The sequence below is a fragment of the Electrophorus electricus genome, chromosome 6, assembly GCF_013358815.1.
Source record: "Electrophorus electricus isolate fEleEle1 chromosome 6, fEleEle1.pri, whole genome shotgun sequence".
NCBI classification, from domain to species: domain Eukaryota; kingdom Metazoa; phylum Chordata; class Actinopteri; order Gymnotiformes; family Gymnotidae; genus Electrophorus; species Electrophorus electricus.
Genome location: NC_049540.1, coordinates 25,756,347 through 25,782,079, shown reverse-complemented (window position 1 = coordinate 25,782,079; position 25,733 = coordinate 25,756,347). Strand labels below are relative to the sequence as shown.

The window sequence follows — 25,733 nt, the reverse complement described above, 5'->3', positions numbered from 1 at the left end:
TTTCTATTTTTCCCCTCCCGCTGTTAGCCTCATGAATATTCATCAAACCGTAATCTTCTGTTTAATATGCCCCATGGTTCCTGAAGCCAGGAATTTGCCATTGGCTGTGACGTAATATGCTTCCCTTTACGTAAGCAGTGGGTGGAGAGAAGCTGGGGCACGCATGCGCCCTAGTTTGGGTCTCGGTTAAACTGAGGTCTTTGTTAGAACAAGCAGATTCATCTTTATTTTTTTGTATCTACTTTAAGCGACGTTACGTTGAATATTCGTGGTAATAGCTGTTGATGTAATCGTCGATGTAGGTTACGAGTACTTAGATTACCTCGAAAACGCGTTGATGTAGGATAGGGTAACAATATCGGATGTACACAAATAAAACCAACGCTCTTATTTAAGGTGGTTTAAGGTATAGTTTGCAGTTGAGAAGCTGACTGATTTATAATTTTGTGATATTCAATTCAAATCGTAATTGAAAACATTTGTTGGTGCACAACGCACAACACAAAAAAAGAAACATGCGGCTCTTTCATAGTTGAAAGCAGTGCGGCTCCGTTTGTTTGCAAGCTACCATGAAAGACGAGGGGAATATTTCTTCGGAAAGGCAGCCCATGGCACACGAAAGTGGGATTGAACTTTCCAGCTGCCTCCTCAAATCAGCGGAGAAGGGGACAGAGAGAGAAATTCTGTGGACCAAAATCGTCCCCTGTTTGGCAAGAATATAAGCGAATCATTGAGAATTGCGGCGTGATGGAAACCGTCGGCAAGTTCGAGTTCGGTAGGAAGGACCTCATAGGACATGGGGCATTCGCAGTGGTGTTCAAAGGCAGACATCGCGAGGTAAGAGAAGCTTTTGAGCTAGAAGTCAAAATCAAATCATGATATAGTTGGAATGCTTTATTTATTTGCTTCAATGTCTGCTGAGTGCAAATACTGGGTCCCCAGAACTCCGTCGTGCCACCTTAAAAACAGGCCTTGGCCACCTCAGACAGAGGCTTACTGGTTATGGACAAGGGGAGGGGGGTGGTTGGGTTGGTTGGTTTGTTTTTGTTTGTTTTGGTCTTTTTACGCCTTATTTTTTATCGGTTATTATTCAGTATGTACATTTTTAAAAAATAAATTTTAATCTGTGTATCATTGCTGCTTCCCTTGTCATGTCATAAACCACTGCAGATGTTGCATAGCCTGCACGACACTGTCGAAAATGTCTTATTTTAGCACGGGTGGAAGGATACTATTTTAATTATTTAATCAGTTCAGTTATGATACGTTACACTTTGTCACACTTTAGTATAAGCCACTGTTGGGCAATGTCACGTTCATATTTTAGTATATCCCAGACATGTCCAGACATAACCCTTTAAGGCACTTGTGTGAAACATTTAGACATGCCTTGAATTAACTGTTGCTTTGATCCACAGAAATATGACTGGGAAGTTGCCATTAAATGTATAAATAAGAAGAACTTGGCCAAATCCCAGACACTGTTAGGAAAGGAGATTAAGATATTAAAGGTAGGACCACTATGTTTTGGGTAGGGAAGAGTGAGGTAATTATTTTTAAAAAGGTGAAAATGACTTTTACATATGTTTCTCCCAAGGAACTGAAACATGAAAACATCGTCGCGTTGCATGATTTCCAGGTGAGCAAAACACAGTCTAATTTTATGATTCATGTTCCTGCATTTTGAGTCCATTTTCCACAAGTAGGTTATTTTTGTGTAATATTCAACACACTGTTGTCATATTGTAACTTTCACTACCACATATAAAGCTGCACTGCATTGGTGCATTATGGTCACATGTGCTTGTGTTGACATTACATTGTGCTTGTCCTGACTGGTTGATCTACAAATTTACGTAGAGTTAAGTGAGCAGTAGTTTGCACTCTTCTGCAATGCTTGTCAGCTTTGTGTGTGGCCAAGAAATGCAAATATCGCATTCTATTCTTTGAAATGTATTAACATATTGAGTGTATAAATATTGAGTAGGTGGATCAAATGTTTTGTGACTTATGCAGTAACTTGTAACCTGACAAGTAAATAAATGCCTGACTTGGGGGCGGGGCTGCTAGCTATGCCATTTTTCTATCAAGAACATTATTGCTTGTGAAAAACAAACCTAAACCATATTTAATGTGCAATGGGATTGTTGTACTCCTGAGTCCAGTCCAAGAATTTTCTTTGATGGTGCTTTCCTTCATACATTAATGTCACTTAGGACAGAAATGGAATCTTTTTTATGTGAATTAACGGCTCTGAGGACTAGCCAAGCATGTTGAGGTTGTGTGGCATTGTTTTTTGGGACAAGTTCTTCTGTAGTGTTGTCTCCTGAATAGTAATACCACTTTCTGCTCTGATTTGTCTCTCACCTCTGGTAGGTTATTAAATGTTGGTTAATGCAAAAATAAATAAACTTGCTTCACTGTTTAGATTCTACCAATGGGTTCAGTTATCTTGATCATATGTGTTAGATTGGAGCTTCAACTAAACTCTGCAGTGTTCTCGAACTCCAGGACCCAAGAGTTGTATCCTGGGTCATGTACAAGGGGGAAAAAGCCGTTTCATATATACTTGTTTGCTCACATTTATGCTGTCTTGGTAGCTTCTTTGGTCTCAGCTTTGCATCTCAACCAGCGAGTTTTGTTACATGATCAAAAATAAAAGAGAAAAGTGTTAGTTTGCTCTAAGCATGTACAGAAGAACTGCACTGCTGCTCTTGAATTATATGTGTCAATCTGGGGATGTTGTGTTTCTTTGTTGTACGTGAAGACAAACAATGCTGATTGTTTGTCTTCGTACTGATAGTCATGGCAACAGTTTAACGTTCCAGCAACCTCAGTTAGAACATATCTAAAAGTAGAAATAATTATGAAATTGTTTCCTTCACATTAAGAGAAAAAAGTTTGTGATCTTATTGTTTGGCCTGTAATAATACCGTCTCATCATCACTAATGCCATTCTTTATTAGTTAAAACAGTCTTATCTGCAAGATAACTCTCACCCACTTGGGCATGCAAAAGGCAGCCAGTGTATGACAGAGCTAAGAGTGTTTACAGTGTTGGGTATATCATCTAGGTAACCATCTACCTTTAGCTATCATAAAAGATGGCTTAGATATGTACTGATCTCCATAGACGGGCATAAAGGTCTGAGCCTAGGCTAGAGCCAACAGGAGGCACGTAGCTGGCTAGCCTCTCTGCCTGGCCTCAATCTCCAGCACAAAGAAAAGAACAACTCTTTACCTTCGATGAGTCAGTGGAGCTGCCCTCTTCATTTATCAGGCCGTCCAGCTCGGCTGATTGGCTGCAGAGACGAGAGAGGTCAGCTGTTGCCGAGTGATATGAGTAAGTTCTGACTTGGCTGGTCTGGCTTTTTTTAGAAGAGGTCTGGTTTTCCATAGTCTTGTTAAAAATAAATAAATAAACTGCATTAAGGCTGACATGGAAGCAAACACTGAACAGAGGAGTTCATTTATGGTTGTCATGAGTAGTCACTTTGGACAAGTTTGATCCAGAAAATTTAATTAACTGCGATATGTCAGCAGACTTTTTTTGGAAGTAAGAATTTGATGACTATTCATGGAGTTGTTTTTATATATGTGGAAATCCAATTTATGCAATCAAAATGATATCTGCTATACTATGGGCAACTGGTTGAAGACTGATTTAGATATCATCTTTTTGGCTCAGCAGTGACGACAATTTCTCGCTTAATGAATTGACTTCACCTCAGTGTTTTTTTTCTCAGTGTTCCTAAGGCTAATAAACAATGAGAGATGGGAATGTGCTTTTTCATAGCAAGATGTGTCTTAGGCTAATGTTTTGCTGAATACAGCACTTTTTAGTATCTTGCTATTAATCTTGGGTGTAAACAATCAGTTGTAATGATAGTTCTGTATGACCCCTAGACATTACCCAGGTTTTCTTGAGGAATTTGGTGAACTGTTATCAAAACTATGAATGACCATATTTTACTCACTGGTTATTTTATTATCCACCTTCACAAGCCCACAGAGATCTCATCATGTTCTTTAATTCCTGTGACCTAGCACATCATGTAATTCGCACCTCACATAAACATGGCTATACCTTAGATTCAGTTATATATCTTAAGTTAGAGACCAAGATGTCAAATTTGTTCATGTTCTCCATTACTGTATTTTCTTTACATTCGCTTTGCTTTGCCATTTTGAAACTATTAAAACTATTACAAAATGCTTTATGCGTTAAAGATGCAAAATATCTTTGTCACTCCCCATGTTAAGGCCTTAACCTGTGCTGGCCTGGTCAATAGCCTTACATTAAGACTGAGTGAATGTATTAATACCATTTTACTCACTGTCCACTTAAAAAAAATCTGTAAACTGATATTTTTAAGAAGTTTAGCATTCTGTCACTTGAATAGCATTATTCAAGTCTGAATAATTCTTTGGTAGTAAAATCTGTTTCCAATAGGTATGTAATCGCCAGTGACACCCCCCCCCCACCAGCTCTGCACGGTGTGCGCCTTCTTAGAGACAGACCTTTAACCACTTACAAAACTGATTTCACTTAAACACTGCTCCCTTAGACCCCAAAATAACTCAATTCTTTAAAGAGGATTTCAGCACTCTATCAAAAGACATTGTTGATATTGTTACTCTGAGCTTAAAAGGAATCTGTCCCACAGTGTCTCAAAACACTGGCTATCGGGCCTATTCTGAAAAAGAGTAATCTAGATCCTGCAAGTCTTAACAATAATAGACTGATTGCCAACATTCCATTCTTAAGAAAGACCTTGGAGAAAGTGGTATCTCTTCAGTTACTTTAACACTACTTGACTGAATAAGATCACAGCACAGAAACTACACTAACCAAAATCTTAAACAGTCTTAGGCTAAACCATGATACCAGTGACATGTCTATTCTGGGTCTCCTTGAACTTGATTTCCAATGTAGCACTTGACACTGTGGACCATCGTATACTGCTAAATCCTCTAAAAGGCTGGGTTGATCTAACTGGTATTGTTCTGAAGTGGTTTCATCCTTATCTTACCAGTAATGAGTACCATGTCTCACTGGGTGACAACAGAGCTAAACACCATGCACTTTCCTGTGGTGTCCCCCAGGGCTCAGTTTTGACACCAGCACTCTTTTTAATCTTTATACTCTATACAGCTGGCAAAGTCATCAGTGTATATATCATATTTTGTTTATGCAGATAACACAATTATATATGACCCTAGCTGCTGATCCCCAGGGGCCCATTGATTTTTAATTGCCTAGGAGACATGGAGTCCTGGATGGGTCACTATTCCTGCAACTCAATGATGACAAAACAGAATTTCACTGGGAATGGTGAGGAACCCAATGATGCAATAGCATATCTGCAGTCTCTGTCAGCTAAGCCCCAGTACCCTATCAAAAAGTTAGGCATCACACTCAGCTGTGACTTTAAACAGAATGTTATGCAGCATCTCTAAAACGGCGTTCTATCATCTGTGTAACATGAGCAAGGTCAGAATAATCCTTACAGCAACCGATAGTGAAAAACTCATACATGCATTAGTATCATTTTCGAAGGTTTTCAAGCCTACGGAGGGTCCAGAACGCAGTGGCTAGAGTCCTAACATGTGCATGAGTGCGAACATTACACCAATCCTTAAACAGCTGACTGGCTACCTGTGTAATTTTCTTTTGCTGACCTTAAGTGGTCTTGTGCCTCTTTACCTCAGCATGTATGATTACAAGGCAACTACTATCAAGGGCCCTCAGCTGATACAAACATATTGGTGGTGCCCACAACCCAGCCAAAGAGCACAGGTGCTGCATTCTACCGTGGCCCCAAACTCTGGAATTCTCTTCCAGATTACCTAAGGGCTCTGGAACACTTAAACACATTGAGGAAGGAATTTAAGACCTTTTAATTCAGTAAGACCATTAATTAGATTGCTCTGCTTTTTAAGTTATTTTTCCTGTACTTGACTTTCTTTTCTTAAATGTTTTGGATAGGATATTATTCACTGTGCGATATTTGTTCTTTCAGCTTGTCCTTTTATTTATCTTTTATTAATATTTTTATTTTCTTTGTAAATTGTGGTGCTATATAAGTAAAATATATTATTATTACTATGTTATGTTTTGCAAATCTAGGTTATATTTTTGCCCGATTCTCAATTGGAACTATAGAACAATAGTGGGTGACCCATGAGTTGGCCCCATGTTGACTCTTTGTAACCTTATGCTCAGTGCAGAAGGCCATATGGGTATTAGGCTGAGTCAGCACCCTGTCAACAGGCATTAGTGTCAGCTCGGTGCACCGAGCACTTGACATGCTCCCCTTTTAATGTGGAAACTGTTCTGATCCTACTTTCTACAATCACTCTTGCAGATATCAGTTCTATGTGAATATTTAGTTTTTTTAATGTGCACAAATGTTTATCTATCACTTTTGCCTTTTCTAGGAAACTGCGAGTTCTGTGTATTTGGTGATGGAGGTAAGGGTTTAGTGTCTTGTTTTTGTATAGAGCCCTTAGCCTAGACACACTTCTTCATGATACTGGCTATAGTTAGCTTGCCCCTCTGGCCAAAAAATATGCATGGCATAACATGGCTACGTGCATGGCTACTTCTGTAAAAATACATGAAGGGGGGGGAAAGATATAATGCTTGATTATTCCTTACTTGAAGCTCTTGATTCAGCCTGACGCATCATGAGGGGTCACGGCCTGATCAGTTCACTTTTTTCTTTTTTTTTAAGTAGTGATTGTTGGGGAAGTGAGGGGTGGTAGTCAGGGCTTCAAAAAAAGTGGAAAGCAGACTCAACATGGGCTTCGCTTTATTATATAATTCAGTGCCCAGTGTTTTTCAATGTAGTGATCCTCTATTGTTCATAATTGAGGCTCTTATTGCATAGTGGAAGCACAGTGTCTCTTCGTTCATCCATGTTTAGAGAGTAATGCTGCTGCTTTAATTTTCTTTTGACCATCAACAGTATTGTAATGGAGGAGACCTGGCTGACTACCTGCACTGTAAGTGTATCACCACGCAAAGCAAGTGATGTTTTTCACCCCTGACTTTAGTTCCTCCCAGGCTATCTTTTAAGGCAGGAAATGTTTAGTTGCAAGATATAGATTTGTTGGTGGCAATCAAGAATCATAAGCACTTATTTTTAGAAGAAAATGCCTTTCTCTGACTCCTTGTTAAAGCTCCGCTTTACTTTGCATGTTTTTTGAGCAGTTATGTTAACAAAAACGCTTTTGTTGGAGCATTTGTAGCCCTGTGTGAAAGCACCGGAGAAGAATGGCCTCTAGTTTAAAGACGAAAGGAACAATATTGTAGGCATATTTAACGCAGCAAAACAGGCACAGAACTCAGGAAGTCAAGCTAGGAGTGGTGTGCGTCTTGTTTAGAGCTGCAGGAAGTGCACTGTGCAGCCTGAGCTTGCTTCTAGAGGAAGGACCAAGACACGATGTCTGGCTTTGCATCAGACACTGAAGGAGCAGAGCAGAGTTTACTGCAGGAGAGAGATCCTTCAGAAGTACCTAGAGGAACAAAGGGAGAAATCACGAAAGGGAGATGGAAAATGACCGTTTTGCTTGCGATACTAAGTGAACCTCAACTAACTAACTTTTAGTAGGCTGATTCAGCAGGTCTGAACGTATGTTTGTGTTTTGCTGTGCACATGTAGTGGTGAAGTATGAGGCGGCTGTGTAAGGTTGGCATTAACAGTCTGTGCCCCGGCCTGTCCCCAGCCAAGGGCACTCTGAGTGAAGACACCATCCGGGTATTCCTGCAGCAGATAGCAGGTGCCATGAGAGTCCTGCAGGCAAAAGGCATCATCCACAGGGACCTGAAACCCCAGAACATCCTGCTGTCCCACCCGGCGGGCCGCAAGTCCCAATCCAACACCACCTGCATCAAGATAGGTAGGGGAAGGGGGTTGGGGTGTTTCCTTTCCTGCAGGTGTTGTGCGCATTTAGAGATCTACCTCTCCATTTCTCAACTGTTCCTTGTTTATTGTAATTGGCTTCATTTACATAGATTGTGCAAAGTTCGAGGTAGGTAATTTAGTCCTATAATATTTGTTTTAAAGAAGTGCATAAATTGCTTCCTCAGATGCAGCCTTTTTTAAGAGATCTATTTCTCTAGTACTATTTTTCTCGTACTAGTATTTTTGTGACATTCTATAGGGTATCAGAGCAGTTCTGTTTGAATTATCCTGAAACTGATCTACCTCCACATAATAAAGTATACGTATATATACGCCACTTATACACAGCTTTATCTATAGGCTACCAATGCTTTTTCAGATAATTCTGTGTTCTTGGAAAGTAGTCAGAAGATGAAAATTCTCCGGTTCTCTTCACATTCTGTGCATCTATACATTTATGTTGTTTCCATGAATATTTAACAGCATTTACAAGTGCATTTATTTAATAAATATTAACATCTGCCCTTTGGTCAAAACCAGATTACTCATGAAACCCCGGATAATAGACAAAGCCAATAATTGCTGACACTGTACACAGGGTATAAAAGTCTGTTACAGTCAATCGTCTGACCACAACATGCAGTAGTGGTGCCAGTAGGTGTGGATTGTAACTCACTGTAAAATGTGTAGCCATCTTTTAGGTTTAGTGTAAGTGTATAATAACGCTTTTATATGTGTATGTGTTTATGTATGAGTTATCAGGGTTTCCCAAATGTTAGGTTTAAATGTTGCCGTTTTAATGTCATATCTGTATTTCTCCCTAAGTACAATCTTGCTTATAATGTGGGAATTTGATACATTTACTATCAAATGAATAACCAACCCAGGAACTTGGGCTTCAGTAGCAGTGTATGTCAACAGGATATGTATGTTGGAGCTAGAAGAATCTTTTGGGGAAAAAAAGTGCTTGGCTTTCACCTCAGTACTAGACCCATAATAGTGTCACTTCTCACCTTAGTCTAGTTTTCACCAAGTTTTGTCTCCAGTAGTTGGCTTGAGCACCTGTACATATCTTAAACTCTCTCATATGCTTAAAAACCAGTCACTTTAACACGGACCTGAAAAAGCAGTGTGGTCCTCTATGCTGTGAAACCATGCTCACCATGGTAACATGCTCCTCCCTCCACTGTCTAATTACCGCCATGTTGGGTTTTCCCTTTCCTCAGCTGACTTTGGCTTTGCACGACACCTCCAGAACAACATGATGGCAGCCACACTCTGTGGCTCCCCCATGTATATGGCAAGTATTCTCCTTAAACCCTCACATCATTTTCTTTGAGTAATGTTTCCCAGACGAGTCTTCCAAGCCCCTGCCCAACACATGTCAGTCCGGACTTTTGTTCAGACCCAGATCACATTAAAACTGTACCATCTATACATTGCTTGGTTCAGATGTGGTAGGAATTGGGATGGAGCCAAAATGTGAGGGTCCATTGACTTGTACATCAGTGTTTGTAATATGCAGATACACAGAGACGCGAACATGTTTACCTTCACTACACAGGCTCCAGAGGTCATAATGTCTCAGAACTATGATGCCAAGGCTGACCTGTGGAGTATAGGAACTATTGTGTTTCAGTGCCTGACAGGGAAAGCCCCATTTCAGGTGAGTGCCGTTCTTTCAGTTAGAAGCCTGCTCTTGGACAGAAACCACACGCTCCATGCTCTCCAAGCAGATAAGAAACGAGAGAAATTATTTTTTATTTGATTACTGCGTTGGTTTGGCTGCATCATGTGGGATTGGCAAAGCTCCCACTCTTCATTTGGGTCAGTATGCGCTGTGGGTGCTATGTCACATTAAAATCAAAGATGTGCTTCAGACAAGTACAGAAAAGGGGTAACTGAGGGCATTTACACAAACTGAGATACTAATGGTAAAAATGTTAATATTGAAGAAGATGGTTATGATTTATCACCGTGATTGTAATGGAGGTCATGATGACTCACTGACTCATCACATATAATCCGTGAGCCAATGTCAATGCTCATTTCAGTGACGGGCCTTTTTGATTCCAAATTAGTCGTGTTGTTGCTAACAACTCAGGTTGCGCGTTACGCATTTGTGACTGTGATCTGTGCTAATGCTGTCTTTAGGCAAGCAGTCCCCAGGACCTCCGCTTGTTTTATGAGAAAAATAAGAACCTCAGTCCGAAGTAAGTGCGCCCCCGTCACCTGCTCTAGTCCCCCCCCATCGCCCAGCCTGTGCTCATGTTGTCGTCTCTCCCCTGCGCTCCCAGCATTCCCCGCGAGACCTCCGGCCACCTCAGGCACCTGCTGTTGGGTCTGCTGCAGCGCAACCACAAGGATCGCATGGACTTCGGTCAGTGGCACTGTGACCCACGCCACCTTTACTGCTGCGCGGGCAGGACTGTGTGCAGACCGCCCTGCCCCACGGTCTTTCCAGTCAGGCTGAATTTAATAATGTGCTGCTAAGCAGAATCCATTGCAAAGGTTTGAGGTTTTCTGCCCATTTCTGTAACGGAGTGAATTTTGCAATAGGGGCTCTCCTCGGATATCTTTAAAACCTTGTTTTGCATGCAGGACTTGGTGTGATTTTGTGTTTGCACATCATGTTCTAATCTTAATCTCTCCTCATATTTTTAGATGAGTTTTTCAAACACCCTTTCCTGGAGGCAAGCTCCACCATGAAGAAATGTAAGTTTCTCTCCTTTCTGCACAGATCTTTGATTTACCAGTTAATCTTAAATAGTCCATGTTCTAATAATTTTTTTTCTTCAATTATTATATGTATTCAATTCACTGGATAATTTCATGTGTAGTTTATTACTTTGTTTCTGACGACCAGTGTTTTTCGTGTGTGTGTGTGTGTGTGTGTGTGTGTGTGTGTGTGTGTGTGTGTGTGTGTGTTTACAGCGGTGCCAGTGACTCTGACCTGTTTTCCCAGTTCAGCTTCAGCAAGCTCATGTAGCAGCTCCTCCACCTCACATCTCGCTTCTCCTCCTGTAAGTGTGTGCGCAACCTCCATTTGTGTGCATCCGTGCCTGTGTGTGGATGTGTTCAGTGCAGCTCGTATGAACTGTGAGCAGCTGGTCTGTTAGCATTGCCAGATGTTCTTATGTGAACCCTATGTGTGATTCAGCACCATGTAGCGTGCACACACACACACACTTCTAAGTACATTTTTAACCCCATACCCCCTGGCAAAGGTAGGTATACATCTGTGCTTTATACTGAATATTCTCAGTTTTGAACATAGTTTAATTTTATTATGCTATGCAATTGAGTTGTAATTGTTTAATGTAATGTCTTAGAAAATAGAATTATTGGCAAAAGGTAGACAGTGTAACTGAGACAAACGTCCCATGACCCATCTCACTCTCTCCATCATATCAGCAATCCCTTGGTGAGATCCAGCAGAATCGAGTGAAAGTGATGACGTCTCCTACCCAGGATTCCCCCCAGGATTCGGCTGGTGCAGGTGGCGGTAGTAGCAGTAGCAAGAACTCCTCCTGCGACACAGACGACTTTGTCATGGTTCCGGCTCATTTCCCCAGTAAGCCTGCCTCTCTGCTCCACTTCTAAACCTTACAGAGAGAACTGATTCACCACTAAGTGACAACATGTTGGAGTAGGGTTCATACTTCTTCGTTATTCTATCACCCTTTCATTTTTGTAGCCTCTCACTATTTCTCTCTCCCCCTATGGCTGTCTCTCTTGCTCTGTCTCTCTCGTGCACTTTCTCTTGTCTTTAGGTGAGCTCACATCTGAAATGGCTTCAGGGAAAGTTCTTCAGGATAGTCTGATGTACAGTGGGTGAGGAATCTTCTTTATCTCTCCATCGAAGCTCGACACGGGATCTGTTGCGATCTTTTGTTGTTTAAACAAAACACTATACAGTCTCATCGTCTGCCAAGATTTTCTCGCACACAGTCACCCGAGGCAGTGAAAGGCGCTGCATCGCTGCTCAGGGGGCCGATAACAGTGTTTGTCTCTGCACTAGGTGTTCTCTCCTGGCGTCTGGAGGGCAGGCCAAGAGCCCACCACGCTCGCCCTCCTGCAGCAGCTGTGTGGGACCAGCAACAGGGTAAGAGATGGAACAATGATGACATGGACCCCCCCCACGCCTGCTACCTCGGTCCCTTTTCCCCACTCAGTGTTCACTTAAGGGCATTCGTTTAGTATTGATTTAGTGTTTTCTTCATTTTTATTGGCTATTTATGTACTTTATCATGCATGCAACACTTTCAGCTGTAGCAAATATATGTAACATTTGAATAGTTGTGTTATTCACCTAGCCCTGCAGCTTAACAATTGTCATGTGTAGTACAAAACACTACAATCTAAAACGTGGTGACATACACGAAATGTTATTTCCTAGATATACATGATGTCTATTATTATTATAATAATAATAATAATAATAATAATAATAAGAAGAAGTAGTACAGTTTACATATTCGCAGATGTTTTACAATAAATAAATAAATAAATAAATTTTACGAAACTAGGGAGTACAAAGAAGAATAGTGTGTAGTTAAGTTTCAAGTTGCAATTAGGAGAAAGGCAATGTAGAGAAGTCACAGAGACTGGAGCACAGAGTTCAGAGTAATGCAGCACTAGCACTGAACGACCTGCTGACCACTAAGGAGACTCTAGAGTGTTATTTTCTGGATCTCATAGTTTGTGGGGCCTTGACAGCAGCAGTGTGCAGTTTCTGCAATCGGCCCATAAATGCCCACTGGCATGCGCCTGGCGGTGTGTCTGCTGAAGTCAGCAACGAGTCACTTTCCTTTGTTAACATGTAGAGACGAAGTGCAGCCTCAGCATTGGTGTGCCAGTTGTGCAGATGGTTTTCATGATAATGATAGAAAACTCCATCAGCAAATGAAACGTGCAGATGCCCTTAAGAACCATTAAGATTTCTCTGAGGAGTGTGAATGAATTCTGGGTCAGTGGAAATGTGATTTTCATAATATGATTTAGGAACCACGGAGGAGATAATGTTGAAAATATTTTTAAGTAGTAGATACTGAGAGAGCACAGACATGTTCCTACAGTACACATGCAGTTGGGAGCTGGACACTGATCTGTGTTCAGTTTGTACCCGTAGCCACTGTAAGAGAAGCTGCAAGCTCACTCTCTGCCTTTCTGACTGCTTCCTCTAGTGAAAGAAAGGATTTTTGTTTTTTCTGCCTTGTTTTTCTGAGAAGTTGGAAGTTTTACTGGGTTCTGTGCATGCTCCACTGCGTTCTGTTGCCCATCTCCCTGTGCTTTGGGTCTGCCTCTGTCCTAATGGTGCATTTGCCCCTCATCTCCTCTTACTCTCAGCAGGCCTGCTGAATACTCCATGAGTAACTATGGCAACTATGGTCAGTCTGTACCCATTCCAGTGCCCACACAGATTCACAACTACCAGCGCATGGAGCAGAATCTGCACACTCCCAACCAGGACAGTTCCCCACGGTCAGCACATGGAAACAATCATATGCACACACACGTAGTCTTGCATTACTATCTTTGGGGGCAGTTCCCATTGACGTGTTGACAGTAACGAAATAATTCATTGCCTACATCTAGGTTTAACCTTGGCCCCACTAACCAAAATAACCAAAACTTCTTTTTTTTTTTTTTTCCTATTTTAGTTTAAAATTTTTGTTTTGTTTAAAAAATAAAAATTTAATTGGGGCTCCCTACATGTCTACACTGGGGGAATCATATTTTATATTTGTCCCATCATAATTGCGACACTCTAGCCCTTTGTACAGGGACGTAGACATACATGCTCTTTCTCACCCTTCACACAATTTTGCTGGCTCACTTATTATGGCTATTTGTAATACCGGAGGAAATTGTCATGTAATGTCTCATGCCTGTCTCACCTTGGGTGTTTTTGCATGCTTTTATTGTCGCGTAACCCGTGTCCTGAAATGCCTCTCGTTCGTGTGTGCATGCGTGTGTGTGTCGTGCAGGTCCACCCCGACGCGCCGCTGCAGCGGTGGTAGCCCTCTGGCCTGTGGGAGGACCGGCCCCTCTGCTCATCACCCTGGTGGCTTTGCTCCAGCCCTGCACTCCCACAGGCTGTCTGTAGGGGGTGCCAAGCCCTTCCAGCTGACCCCACATGGTGAGCCCCTCCTCCTGCTGTCTGCATATTTGGCGAGTAGCGCGCTGGCTGCATGTTTGTGAAAGAACTCTGCTTTTTTCTGTTTCAAAAGTGGGCTCCAGCCCCAAGCTCCCAAGGGCAGGCTCACCCACAGGGCGCGAGACAGGCGACTGGGCCAGCTAGGGTGGAGAGCACCCTCTCTCCATCCCCTCCCTGCTGGGGTGGAGCGCACCCTCTCTCCATCCCCTCCCTGCTGACATGCTCTGCAGGCCACAGCTAAGGGTTGGCTGTATGGTTAAATCAGATCTGAATGAAGATTCCAGACTGCCCTAAATGCAATTGCTGAGCACCGTCAGCTGTTTGGTGTATTTTTACATAATCTACTTCCACACAACAGGTGGTGAAACATTAGGTTCAGGGGTGCAGTAAGTGGAATAGTGTAAATATGTTGGCATGAAAAAGGGATACTGCTGAAATTCCTGGACCTTTTTATTTTTTTATATAGGAAAAATCACAGGTGTGTGTATATATGTATATGTGTGTGTGTGTGTGTGTGTGTATGTATATGTGTATATATATATATATATATATATATATATATATATATATATATATATATATATATATATATATATATATATATATATATATATATATATACACACCTGTGATTTTTCCTTTATAGTCCAGATGCTTATTGCTATGCTGTACCTGTATGTTGGTCAGTTTGTTTTTCCTTTATTCTTATGACCAAATATACTTGCCCAACATTTTAGATGTAGCCATTCTTGCCAGTGTTTGGTTTTTTTTTTCTTGCTGAGAGATGTTTTAAGCGTAGCACCCCAGCTCTGAGCTCACACTGTTTTCTCAGCATCTGCTTGCACAGTCGTCGCCTGATTTTATTACAAGTTTGTATTATAAAAAGAAGCTCCGTCATCGCCAGAGCGCCCCCACACCCTGCCTGTTGTTTCGTACTCCTATCTGCCCTGCCTGTGTTCCGTATCATGCCGAGATTTCACTTCGGCCCAACTCTCACGTGTCCTTTCCCTCGTTCCATTTGCTCCAGTGCTCCAGCTTCCAGAGTCTAAGGCCCGGCCCCAGCAGCAAGGGCTGGGATCGCGTCTCCACAGTGCTCCCTGCTTGCTGGAGGCTGCCGGCGGCTGCAAGCAGACGATCAGAAAGCAGCACTCGGACCCAGTGGTGGCCCCTCAAGGAGGCATGGTGGCCATGAGGCCCCTGCATTCCTCTCCCCGACTCAGCGAGCTGATGCAGCGCAGCCCCTTGCCCACCATCCTGGGCTCCCCGTCCAGAGTACGCTCCCCTTTTTCGGTGTGTGGTTGCGTGGGTGTGTTTGCGATGAATGTCTGAACATGTTTCCATTTCAATGTAGAAATGACGTGCGTTGTAAACGAGCAAATCCATAGTTTGTGAGTGTCATCCTTTTGGTGTTCTCCTGCTTTTCTCAGGCTACGCCCCCGTTTGAGTTCCCCAAGCCGCCCAGCTCCCCGAACATGCTCACCTTTCTGACCCAGCAGGCTTTGGCTCTCCCCTCGGCCGCCACCAGGCCCTCCCTGGTGGAGTGCGGTCGATCTGCATCCGGCCAGTTGGAGCAAGCCAAGGCTTTTGGAAGGTACAAGCTTCTGGAGGCGATTTGCTTTTAGCAGGCCGATGGCCTTTATGTGTCGAGAATCGTTCGAAGGTGTGTAAGATGCCGTCTCGCCTTTGGTTCGCATGTTGCCTGCATGCATGCCGTCATCCCTCCAGGTCCCAGAGTGCTGGCCGTCTGTCTGATGTGCTGCTGATGGCGGCGTTCGGGGGACAGCTGGGAGATGGGGTCAGCGCGGAGAACCTCAGCCCCGACAGAGCCGTAGACGTCGCAGGTTCACGCCCACGCACGCTTATCGGCAGTGTGGATATACTTTACATGAGCTCTAGAGATGTGTGCCTGAGCATGGAACACAGTTTATTGATTTAGTTTGCAAGTCCAACCATATGGTGAAGGTTTAAAGCTACATCAGATAAATCACTAGAGAGAGTATTGTCATGTGTGTCAATATGAGATTAGTAACTGAATAGGCCAGGTCTTGCATAAAGTCTATTTCACCAGGAAATCACCCATAAATACCTGACATTTGTTCTCATTATTTATTGCTCATGTTGGTTTTTAGACGTTCCTGGTAACCATAGCAGATGTATTGACTCACAAGGTTCAGTAGTCCTATAATCTGTACAGCAGATATGCAAGTAGGTTGGTGAGAGTGCACTATGTAGTGTGGATATACAGGGGAATGTGTATTTTTACACTGGGACATAGGGTGACATATGCCATAAAATGAGCTGCAACTAATAACATGATCCACTAATTATAGATATTTTTCTAATAACACCATCTTTTGAGGCTTAGTGAGGTCCACAACATTCACCGGTGGTGTTCAGCATGTGGTCGTAATGACAAAAATATAAATGTCCATTATTTAATGGGGCTAGAGTCAGTGGAAATTTTGCTGTTCTTTCTTCTTCTTTGTGTTTATGTATTTTTGCAGTGTAGAAGCATTAGTCTTAAGAACAGTTCTATTTTAGGCTGCAAGGAGAACAGGATCTGCAGATACGTAAACAGGCTAGGTGAAGTACATTGTCTTATGGTCCTTCTGCTCTACAGTGCCACCTGGTGGTGGGACTGTGGTGGTGGGCTCAGGCAGTCCAGCAAGAGTGCTGTTCACGGTGGGCTCCCCGCCCAGTGGAGGCACCCCACCACTGGCATCTCGCTCCAGAAAGTTCTCAGGTGAGGCATGGTGCTCTTTCCTGACTCTCTCCTGCATATAATAGATTTGTATATTGTGTTTTATATAGGTCTCTCTTTTTTTTTTTTTTTTTTTTTCCCTTTTTTTTTTTAACTCCTCGCTGACTCCCCAGAACTGGCCAAAGTGCCAAAGCAGAAACATTTCTATCAATATCTGAAAATCATCAGGGAGTGTAGTTCGATAGCCCCTACAGTATAGTCCCACATTTCTTTTTTCTTTTCCTTTTTTTTTTTTTTTTATGCAATACCAGCAGTTTGCAGAAGCTTTGTGCTGATGCATAAAGATATAGCAGCTCACCATCATTAGGAAGCAACTTGGAAACTTATGTTTTACTCTCCATTTCCTCTGTCTTACAGCAGGCTCCCCAAGCTCCATTAGCCCCATGGGATCCCTCACCAGCCGCTACCCCCTAGCAGGCATGTGTTTGGAAGCCTACGAGGGTCCTTCGAGTCCCTGCTACGGCCTTGCCGACCCCATGCCCTCCCTAGAGGGAGCTGTGACCTTTGAACCCCCCGAGCTTCCTGAGGAGACGCTGATGGAGGTAAGTGTGCCCACCTGTCTGCCGACATGGCCGTTCCTCCGGTTGGTCTGGGGCAGTGGTAGCTCAGTGGTTAAGGTACTGGACTAGTAATCAGAAGGTTGCTGGTTCACTGCCAAGTTGCCACTGTTGGTCACTTAAGGTGCCCTTAACCCCCAATTGCTCAAGTTGTGCTCAGTCATAATAATGTATAAAAATGTCAATGCGGGCAATCTCCCTACAGCAGGAGCACACAGAGACGCTTTGCCACCTCCGCTTCATGCTGGCCTTCGCCCGCTGCATGGTGGAGGTGGCCAGGACGAGGGGCGGCGAGACGGAACGGGCGGAGCCTTCCTCCGCATCCTTGCACCAGCAGAACGTGGTGGCAGACCAGATCAGCTCCCTGAGCCGTGAATGGAGGTGACGGAAAAGCATCCTGCACGCACCCCAATGTACAGATCATCCACGTGGCATTTACACACTGGAATATGAAGCTTTCCATACTGGCAGATAAACATGTTTATACTGAGTTAACATGTATTTCGCTTGGATTATGTATGCGGGGTATGTCTGTTTCAGCTATGCTGAGCAGCTGGTGCTGTATATGAAGACTGCAGAACTGCTGTCGAGTGCCCTGCACACAGCCATGGAGGGGATCAGACAAGGCAGGCTCTATCCCTCCACCACTGTCAAACAGGGTAAGAATAGCAGCACAAACAATGACCCAAGCCAAGCCTTTAACACTGTTGAGATTCGCTTGCATTTTACAGAGTCTAGGAAAAAGTAAAGATGGGTGTTGGCTCTGTGTGTCCCAGTGGTCAGGAGGCTGAATGAGCTGTACAAGTCGAGTGTGATGGCATGTCGCTCTCTGAGCGCACGCCTGGAGCGGTTCTTCTCCCGCAAGCACCGCCTGATGGACCACATCAACAGCATCACAGCAGAGAGGCTCATCTTCAGCCACACCATACAGATGGTATGAAGAAACCATAATGCACTTATTGATCACAAGCCTCTCTGTTATAATAAGGGCCCCCCAAATATGTATTTTATACTTTCAATAACACGTTAGTGATGTAATCACCAGAAAATATGGGCTAAAGAAATGGATATTTGGGGGGGGGGGTGGTTTTCTCTGATTTTGTGTGTGCACGTGTGTTGCATGTGGGTGGTGCTGTAGGTTCAGGCAGCAGCTCTGGATGAGATGTTCCACCAGGGTGAGGCTTCAGTGCAGCGCTACCGCAAAGCTTTGCTGCTGATGGAGGGCCTGTCCCTGCTGCTGACGGAGCAGGCCGACATCCTCAGCATCAGCAAGTGTGAGTGTCTCCATCCACCTCCTCCCCTTTCTCTAAACATCTACTTGAATTGACACCGTTTGCCTCATGAGGTCTGTGGTCTGGTCCCTGCAGGTAAGCAGTGCATCGAGCGCCGTCTCACTGCCTTGCAGTCGGGCATGTGTGTGTAGAGACTCTGCTTGGTCCCTGCTGCTGCAGCCAAGCGAGCCTACGTTCCTGCATTCCTGTCAACCTCTCTCGGCTCGCCCTCCACACCTCTGGCCCTCTGTGCGCCTCCTTGTGTCCGGGACCACCCTGGCGTGTAAACTAAGAGGACGGAGCCCTCCCGGACATGCACGCCATGGCCGACTGGGATGCCTGCAGTAAAGCTGAGGACCTGTTATGGAGAGAGGCCGGACATGAGTTCCAGCGCAGCCCTCTCTGATACCGCACGCCAGTTAGATATTAGGCTCATCCAGTTGCACAGCCAATGAGCTGCAGACAGACGCATCATTTATCCACAATAGGCGTGTTCAAGCCTCCCCCACGTTCTCTCTGCAAGGCTGTCTCTAAGGATACATCTCTCCTCTTCTTAAAGGATAAGCTGCACTGTGTAAACATGTTTATTTTCACATAGGATCAGATTTCACTTTATAATGGGAATGTGCAATGACAGGTGGACCCTGCATCTTCTTCAGCAGTTGCATATAATCCTGACCTGAGACCATCCAATAGCAACACTATAGTAATGTTCAGCTCCCCAACCAGTCCCTTCAAGAGAAACTGAAAACCTTTAAGGTTGATTTATTCTTCTTAGGAAAGCCTCCTAGTTTTTGAAGTTGTAACTTTTATCATTTTATTCTTCCCCTTCTGATTTGTTTCTAGTTTGAAGAAGGTGTGTTCACTTAATGAATGTTTTATACCACGACTGAAGGCTTTAAAAATGGTTGCTGTTGAGAGGATGCAGAGCTGTATTTTTAGTAAACCTAGTTAAAGGCTTCAACCAGTCTGGGACTTCGACACTGGTGATCCGCCCATAACCATGAAAGCACCCAAGCACTCATGCTTTCTTTAAAAAGTATTTTAGTTTGTGTAACCAGTGAGGCCATGTGTAGCACTTTAGGGAATGTTGACCAAGCTAAGAAGGCATTGTTCGTTTCTAGTTTGTCGTCAAATCATGACCGTCAGAGATATGTAGACATCTCTCGAGCACCAGTTTTTCACTTTTTTTCCCCCACATATCCAGTCATGTTATGTTGTGTTTGGCAATCATATATTTGTATGGATGAGTTTGCTTTTGAAGTGCGTGTGTAAATGGGACTATGCCCAGGTGACAGGCTGCAAATTCACAGCAAAAAGGGATGGAACCCAATGCTTTTGTTATTTGAAACTGTGTCATTGTAGGTATGCGTTTATTTGATGGTTTTCTGCTATTTGAGGAGCTGGGTCAGGTGATTGAAGACCAATAACATGCAGCGTGCTTTGCTTTGTGCAACAAGCTTTGCGACCTTCTGTTCCCTGTTCCGTACAGAGCTTAGCGTTTTCTGATAGTGTATGTCCACTGAGATTTTTTTTCAGTAGAGATCAAGAATTTCACAGCCATGCACACAGGGAGCTCGTTCTGACTTTTGCCACACCTAATCATGTTTTAGTCTGCTGGTTTGACCCACCTGCCAGCCTTAAAATGGTTGTTGGTAGCCAGCTATATACTCTCTAATGCATGTGATGAATGTAGACTGTTCATAACCTGGACCAGGTAACTAAGGGGCAGGTCTGGGCCTAATACCTTCTTTATGTTTACTGCTCTGTATGAGGGCTCCTCAGTACTGTAGTGTAGGGAGAGACTCTGACAGGTGGAACGTGTAACACAACTTGCAATGTTTGCTTTTAGAGTGTATCCAGTGAGTACTTTTAAACTTGAGATTTAATGATGTGTGCTGTCTTTTGAGGTGTGTGTGTGTGTGTGTGTGTGTGTGTGTGTGTGTGTGTGTGTGTGTGTGAGAGAGAGAGAGAGTGGGAGACAGGTTTAAGCTATTTAAAATGTGCCTTTCAAGAAAAAAAGCAAAAATTGAAACACTGAAAAAAAAATAGTTTGTTTTGGGGGTGGGGGCTTAAGTATTTACTAGTAGTCATGTGGATTGATGCCTGTGTTTTGATGTTTGATCATATTTGACTGAGTTGAGATTATAATAATGGCTTCAGCTATGTTTGCGAAGTGTAGTTCGGATTATGTGTTTGGATTGACTTTGTGAAAAGATAATTTAGATAATTAGTATATGCTATACTTTAATCATAAGCGGACTTGGTTTTGGAAGGGTGAAGCATTTTTTTGATCGTTGATGCATAACAACGGCCAGTTACGATATGGACTGAGTAGAATGCATTACACGTGTCACTGTTCTGCCCATATTTCTCCACATAAGTGTGTAATTGTAATTTGTGCATTATCAAATGCATGGGATTTCCTGTGGGTTCTGACAATGTTCCAAAGACATTGGGCTGTTTATTTTTTTAAACTTGTTATTGATATTTGTGTTAGAATCTTTACAAGCTAATGTTCATTAGCTTTGAAGACCCTTTGAAGCTAATGTTGGTTAATGTCAGATCAGCTAGATCATCTGATTGTGTGTACTGTATCTTAACTCTCTGAAAGTTCCTAAATAATATTTTGGCCAATATGTGAAGTCTTGGCAGTAACTGAAGTAATCTTTTAGTTTAAGCTGCACTAATAGTCATGGGAGACACTAATCGTGCTTGAGGTCATCTCACCAACCCCAAGTATTTTCAGTACTCTGTGTACCTACCAGAAAGGTGACTTCTTTGTTGCTTTGGTGATATTTTACCTTGATCTCCAAGTACCGTTTGTAAATAAGTATTGTAAATTATTGCACCAAACATGTATATACACAAAGCCGACTCATTTAAGATGTACTCTCTGTTTCATTCACCCACCAAAGAGAAAGCCGTTCAGTCTCCTGCCTGTCATTCCACTGTTAAGCATTTCTTATAGTCCACTCAGTAATAACTTGAGGAAATGTACACATTATTTCAGTGTCTATATACCAGGTGTAACTTTCTGCTTTAAAAGGTACAACACAAATAAAAGCAAGATGATTCAAATGTCTCCTCTTTGTCTACTCTGTGCTGACTGATGAATTCAGTGTTTGTATCGTCTTATGGCCAAGTCCCACTACATTGTCCTAATGTGGCCACTGGCGCTTGGCTTCAAAAAATATCAATTGACCCTTCTGAGCAGCATCACTATAGAAATATTTGAAAAAACTGCATTCATTTATACGTTTCTCTCAATGAATAACTCGGTTCCTAGTCTTACAGAACATAAAATGAGAACACAAGCATAAACATGGACAAACCAGTTTGGGGGTGAACCGTGTATTCTGTTCAATAATAGGCCTGAGAGCTGCTCTAATGACCCTAGCAAAGACCTAAATAATGATGTAAATAATACTGTAATGACTTCTCTTCATTACAAGGTTGACTCACAGGACCAGGCTCTAGGATGGGTGAGAGAACTTAGGGGATCCTTTTGGCACAATATTGTCGAATTAGAATGTTTATCATCTGTTATTGTACTCATTATTATTGTTTGTTTGTTTGCTACTTAAATGAATGATGTTTGTGTGGAGTCTGTACTCATCTGAGATTTTTTGTTATCTATTTTTGGCACGGTATGCTAAACTATTTCTAGATAGCTTTTGTTGAAGGGCAGGTTTGACTAGCCAGCACTCCTGCATGTACATGGCATAGGTTGACTAAGTTTGCATTGTGATTGTCCATTAGGGAGAATCAAAGGGGAATTTGAAGGAATATATATATATATATATATATATATTTATATATATATATATATATATATATATATATTAATGTTTTGATTGTTTTTATATTTGTGTTTTTGTACTTTTCTGAATGTCTCTAAATCTTCTGTGCCATGGTGCCCACCTGTGAAGCATCGAGGTCAGGAGGTGATAGCTCTTCATCTAACTTTTCTGTCTACCCCCCTCCCACGTTTCCTCCTACTGCCCCTTATTCTCAAGTTTGACGACACTTCTGTGTTGTTGAACCACCTGCCCGTTGGTAGACTTGCACTGTTTTTGACCAAGAAAAACCTAATTTGAAGTTTCTCTGTTTCCTGACTCTTCATTGCCAAATTTCTTACAGTGGACTGAGTTATATAGAAAGCAAGACAGTAGTAAATACCTTGATGTCTCTTGCTTATTTGGAGTTTAATAGCCTACTTGGCATCTGAGATTAACAGGGAATTAACAGGAAAGGAAGCAAATATGCCTGACTTTTGGTTTAAATATGTACTAATTATTCTAATACAATGGCCTTGGGAGGATAAAGGATAGAAGCCAGTTGTTCTCAGTCAAGGTCCTGGGGAGCCAATGCACTGCACGTATTTTGTTTTCCCTTGCGTGACAGTGATGAGCTCGATGAAGTTCTTACATCAGTGGAAACAGAGTGCACAGGGAGCCGTAAAAATGAGGTTTCTTCATTACCCTTTTTCTTTGAAATGTAAACGGTTAATCTCATTCTCTTACGTCGTCATGTTGCTTCCATATATAATATTTCTGGCATTTTTTTTCATAATGCATGTAGAGAAACTGTGAATCTCATTCTCATGTTTCGCATTATACGGGATTTTGTAGGCTGTCGCTGGCAACCCTACCGCCTTTGGCTCCTCGCGATACTTTGTGAAAGGTTAGAGTTCACTGGTCCATGTGAGCTTGTTCCTGGCTGAGTGGGAATACAACTCAAACCAAATAGCCTGCATTGATATAATGTCAAATATATCGTTTTACTATCGTAATTTAAAAGGTCGTCTAAAAAGTTCGCTCAGCGAAGTTAAATAAGTTTTTAATTGTGATTCACGATGTACTTTTTGTGAGAGTAGAGGAATTAACCTTAGTTAATAAGATGGCTAGCAAACTGAATTCGTCATAACATGCCAAATTTTTCATTTTTTCATACCTTAAGAAATCAATGTATTAATTCTGCTTTTAAAACTAAAGGTGAGTTTTCGGTATTGGTTTTATTCGCTGTCTAAATCTGAACCGCCACCAAGTAACCCTTGTTTTTGTAGCCTGGTCCCAGATCGAAAGGTTCCGCGGGTGCTGTGTTCCTTGCAGAAGGATGTCGGAGGAACAGAGTAACACCCAAATCAAGCAGCTGAAAAGGGCGTTGGAGAGCCCTCCGTTTGACCATGACGGGGAGGCCAAGAAGCTCAAAACAGACGACGACAAGACAGCCGAGGAGAAGAAATTTCCTAAGAGAAAAGTTGCCCTGCTCGTGGCATATTCAGGCAAAGGATATTATGGAATGCAGGCGAGTGTTAATAAAAGTGTGTGTGTGTGTGTGTGTGTGTGTGTGTGTGTGTGTGTGTGTGTGTGTGTGTGTGTGTGTCTGTCTGTCTGTCTGTCTGTCTGTCTGTCTGTCTGTCTGTCTGTCTGTCTGTCTGTGTGTGTTTGCGTTTGTTTGTTTGACTAATCGTTATTCTACTCGTGCTTTTATAGAGAAATCCAGGAAATGCACAGTTTAAAACCATAGAAGATGAAATTGTCACTGCGCTTATCAAAGCTGGGTGCATTCCTGAGAATCATGGAGATGACATGAAAAAGATGTCTTTCCAAAGATGTGCAAGGACTGACAAGGTTCGTATATTAAATTGTTTCCTCTTTCCAGGCAGTCAGTGCTGATGTGGTTTGTACACTTGTTTGTTTTCTAATAGATCTCTTCTGATTATGTTTAAGGGTGTTTCTGCAGCTGGTCAGGTTGTCTCACTCAAGCTGTGGTTGGTTGATAAAATTCTGCAAAAGATCAACACACATCTCCCACCACAAATAAGAGTTTTAGGTACAAATTTCAATCTGAATTTTTATTACTTTTTTCAGCAGTGTGCCAAGATTGCTAAGACAGTATTCTCTTATGGCAGGCATCAAGAGAGTCACAGGTGGCTTCAACTCCAAAAACAACTGTGATGCCAGGACATATTCCTACATGCTTCCTACTGTAGCCTTCTCTCTGAAAGACAGGGACCAAGAAGACACTTCGTTCCGCATGGACTCGGAAACCCTTCAGAGGGTCAACACGCTGTTCGCCCTTTATAAAGGCACCCATAACTTCCACAACTTCACCTCGCAGAAGGGCCCGCGGGACCCGAGTGCCAAGCGCTACATCACCCACATGGCCTGCGGGGAGCCCTTCGTCAGGCAGGGGGCCGAGTTTGCCGTCATCACGGTGCGGGGCCAGAGCTTCATGATGCACCAGATACGGAAGATGATCGGCCTGGTGATTGCCGTGGTGAAGGGCTACGCAGGGGAGGAGATCATGGAGAGGAGCTGGGCAGAGGAGAAGGTGGATGTGCCCAAGGCTCCCGGGCTCGGCCTCGTACTGGAGAGGGTGCACTTTGACCGGTACAACAAGCGCTTTGGGGGAGATGGCCTTCACGAGACCCTGGAGTGGACCCAAGAGGAGGACGCCATTGCGGCCTTTAAGGATGCACACATCTATCCAAGTATAGTGGAGACAGAATGTCAGGACAAATCTATGGTTAGCTGGATGACAACACTGCCCATTCATGACTTTGAGGCTACTGCTGCAGGAAAACAGGAACGCAAGGTGGGTAATCATAAAAAATATGTAACAAAGTTTAGAATTAATTTGACTGTTCCTTCTGATCTGGGGCCCTTCAAAATATTTGTTCTTGGCATCAGTACTACAAGAGCATAAATATAGACCAATGGTACGTGCACTGAGTGTTCTTTTCATCTCTTCCTTTACCACAGGATGAAGATGAAGATGGAAGTGCATCTGACTAAATCATTTGGAGAGGATTATTTTTTTGCAGTTATTGTTTTGTTTGGCTAAACCTATGTTTAACTGTCGCTGTCAAATGATTTACTTCACATTTGCCATATTACACTTTTGAAATAAAAAGTTTTATTTTGACTTGTTTTTTATTGCCTTTGCATATTTTATGAATTCGATTTCTATGCATCACAGTGTCTAGCTAAATGGTTTAGGGAATAAGGACTGAGTAAATGTGACTGTTATGTAAAGTCATTTTTAAATAAATACATATATTAAATAT

General features: G+C 42.7%; 2 protein-coding genes across 4 annotated transcripts; both read left to right on the top strand.

Annotated features, from left to right (window-relative positions):
* Positions 1 to 156: 156 nt before the first annotated feature.
* On the top strand, positions 157 to 21,739 carry ulk1b (unc-51 like autophagy activating kinase 1). 3 transcript variants are annotated; one of them, XM_035527006.1, is made up of 27 exons: positions 157 to 837; positions 1,419 to 1,511; positions 1,598 to 1,639; positions 6,441 to 6,473; positions 6,971 to 7,007; positions 7,731 to 7,904; positions 9,136 to 9,209; positions 9,474 to 9,575; positions 10,064 to 10,122; positions 10,207 to 10,289; positions 10,574 to 10,624; positions 10,844 to 10,932; positions 11,324 to 11,483; positions 11,683 to 11,743; positions 11,931 to 12,014; positions 13,262 to 13,393; positions 13,900 to 14,051; positions 15,097 to 15,359; positions 15,497 to 15,660; positions 15,795 to 15,910; positions 16,690 to 16,812; positions 17,188 to 17,372; positions 17,593 to 17,768; positions 17,928 to 18,046; positions 18,164 to 18,321; positions 18,526 to 18,661; positions 18,755 to 21,739. In XM_035527006.1, exons 1-27 carry the CDS (start codon positions 748 to 750, stop codon positions 18,808 to 18,810), a joined length of 3,012 nt encoding a protein of 1,003 aa, XP_035382899.1. In that variant the 5' UTR covers positions 157 to 747; the 3' UTR covers positions 18,811 to 21,739. The 3 variants fall into 3 exon arrangements, with proteins under 3 accessions (XP_035382899.1, XP_035382900.1, XP_035382898.1); XM_035527007.1 differs by having other exon boundaries at positions 13,259 to 13,393; positions 15,097 to 15,341; XM_035527005.1 differs by having other exon boundaries at positions 13,259 to 13,393.
* Positions 21,740 to 23,370: 1,631 nt separating this feature from the next.
* Positions 23,371 to 25,591, top strand: pus1 (pseudouridine synthase 1). Its single transcript, XM_027003726.2, has 6 exons — positions 23,371 to 23,655; positions 23,727 to 23,968; positions 24,157 to 24,294; positions 24,394 to 24,496; positions 24,576 to 25,261; positions 25,429 to 25,591. The coding sequence occupies exons 1-6, from the start codon at positions 23,589 to 23,591 to the stop codon at positions 25,459 to 25,461; spliced, it is 1,269 nt and encodes a 422-aa protein (XP_026859527.2). The 5' UTR covers positions 23,371 to 23,588; the 3' UTR covers positions 25,462 to 25,591.
* Positions 25,592 to 25,733: the final 142 nt, after the last annotated feature.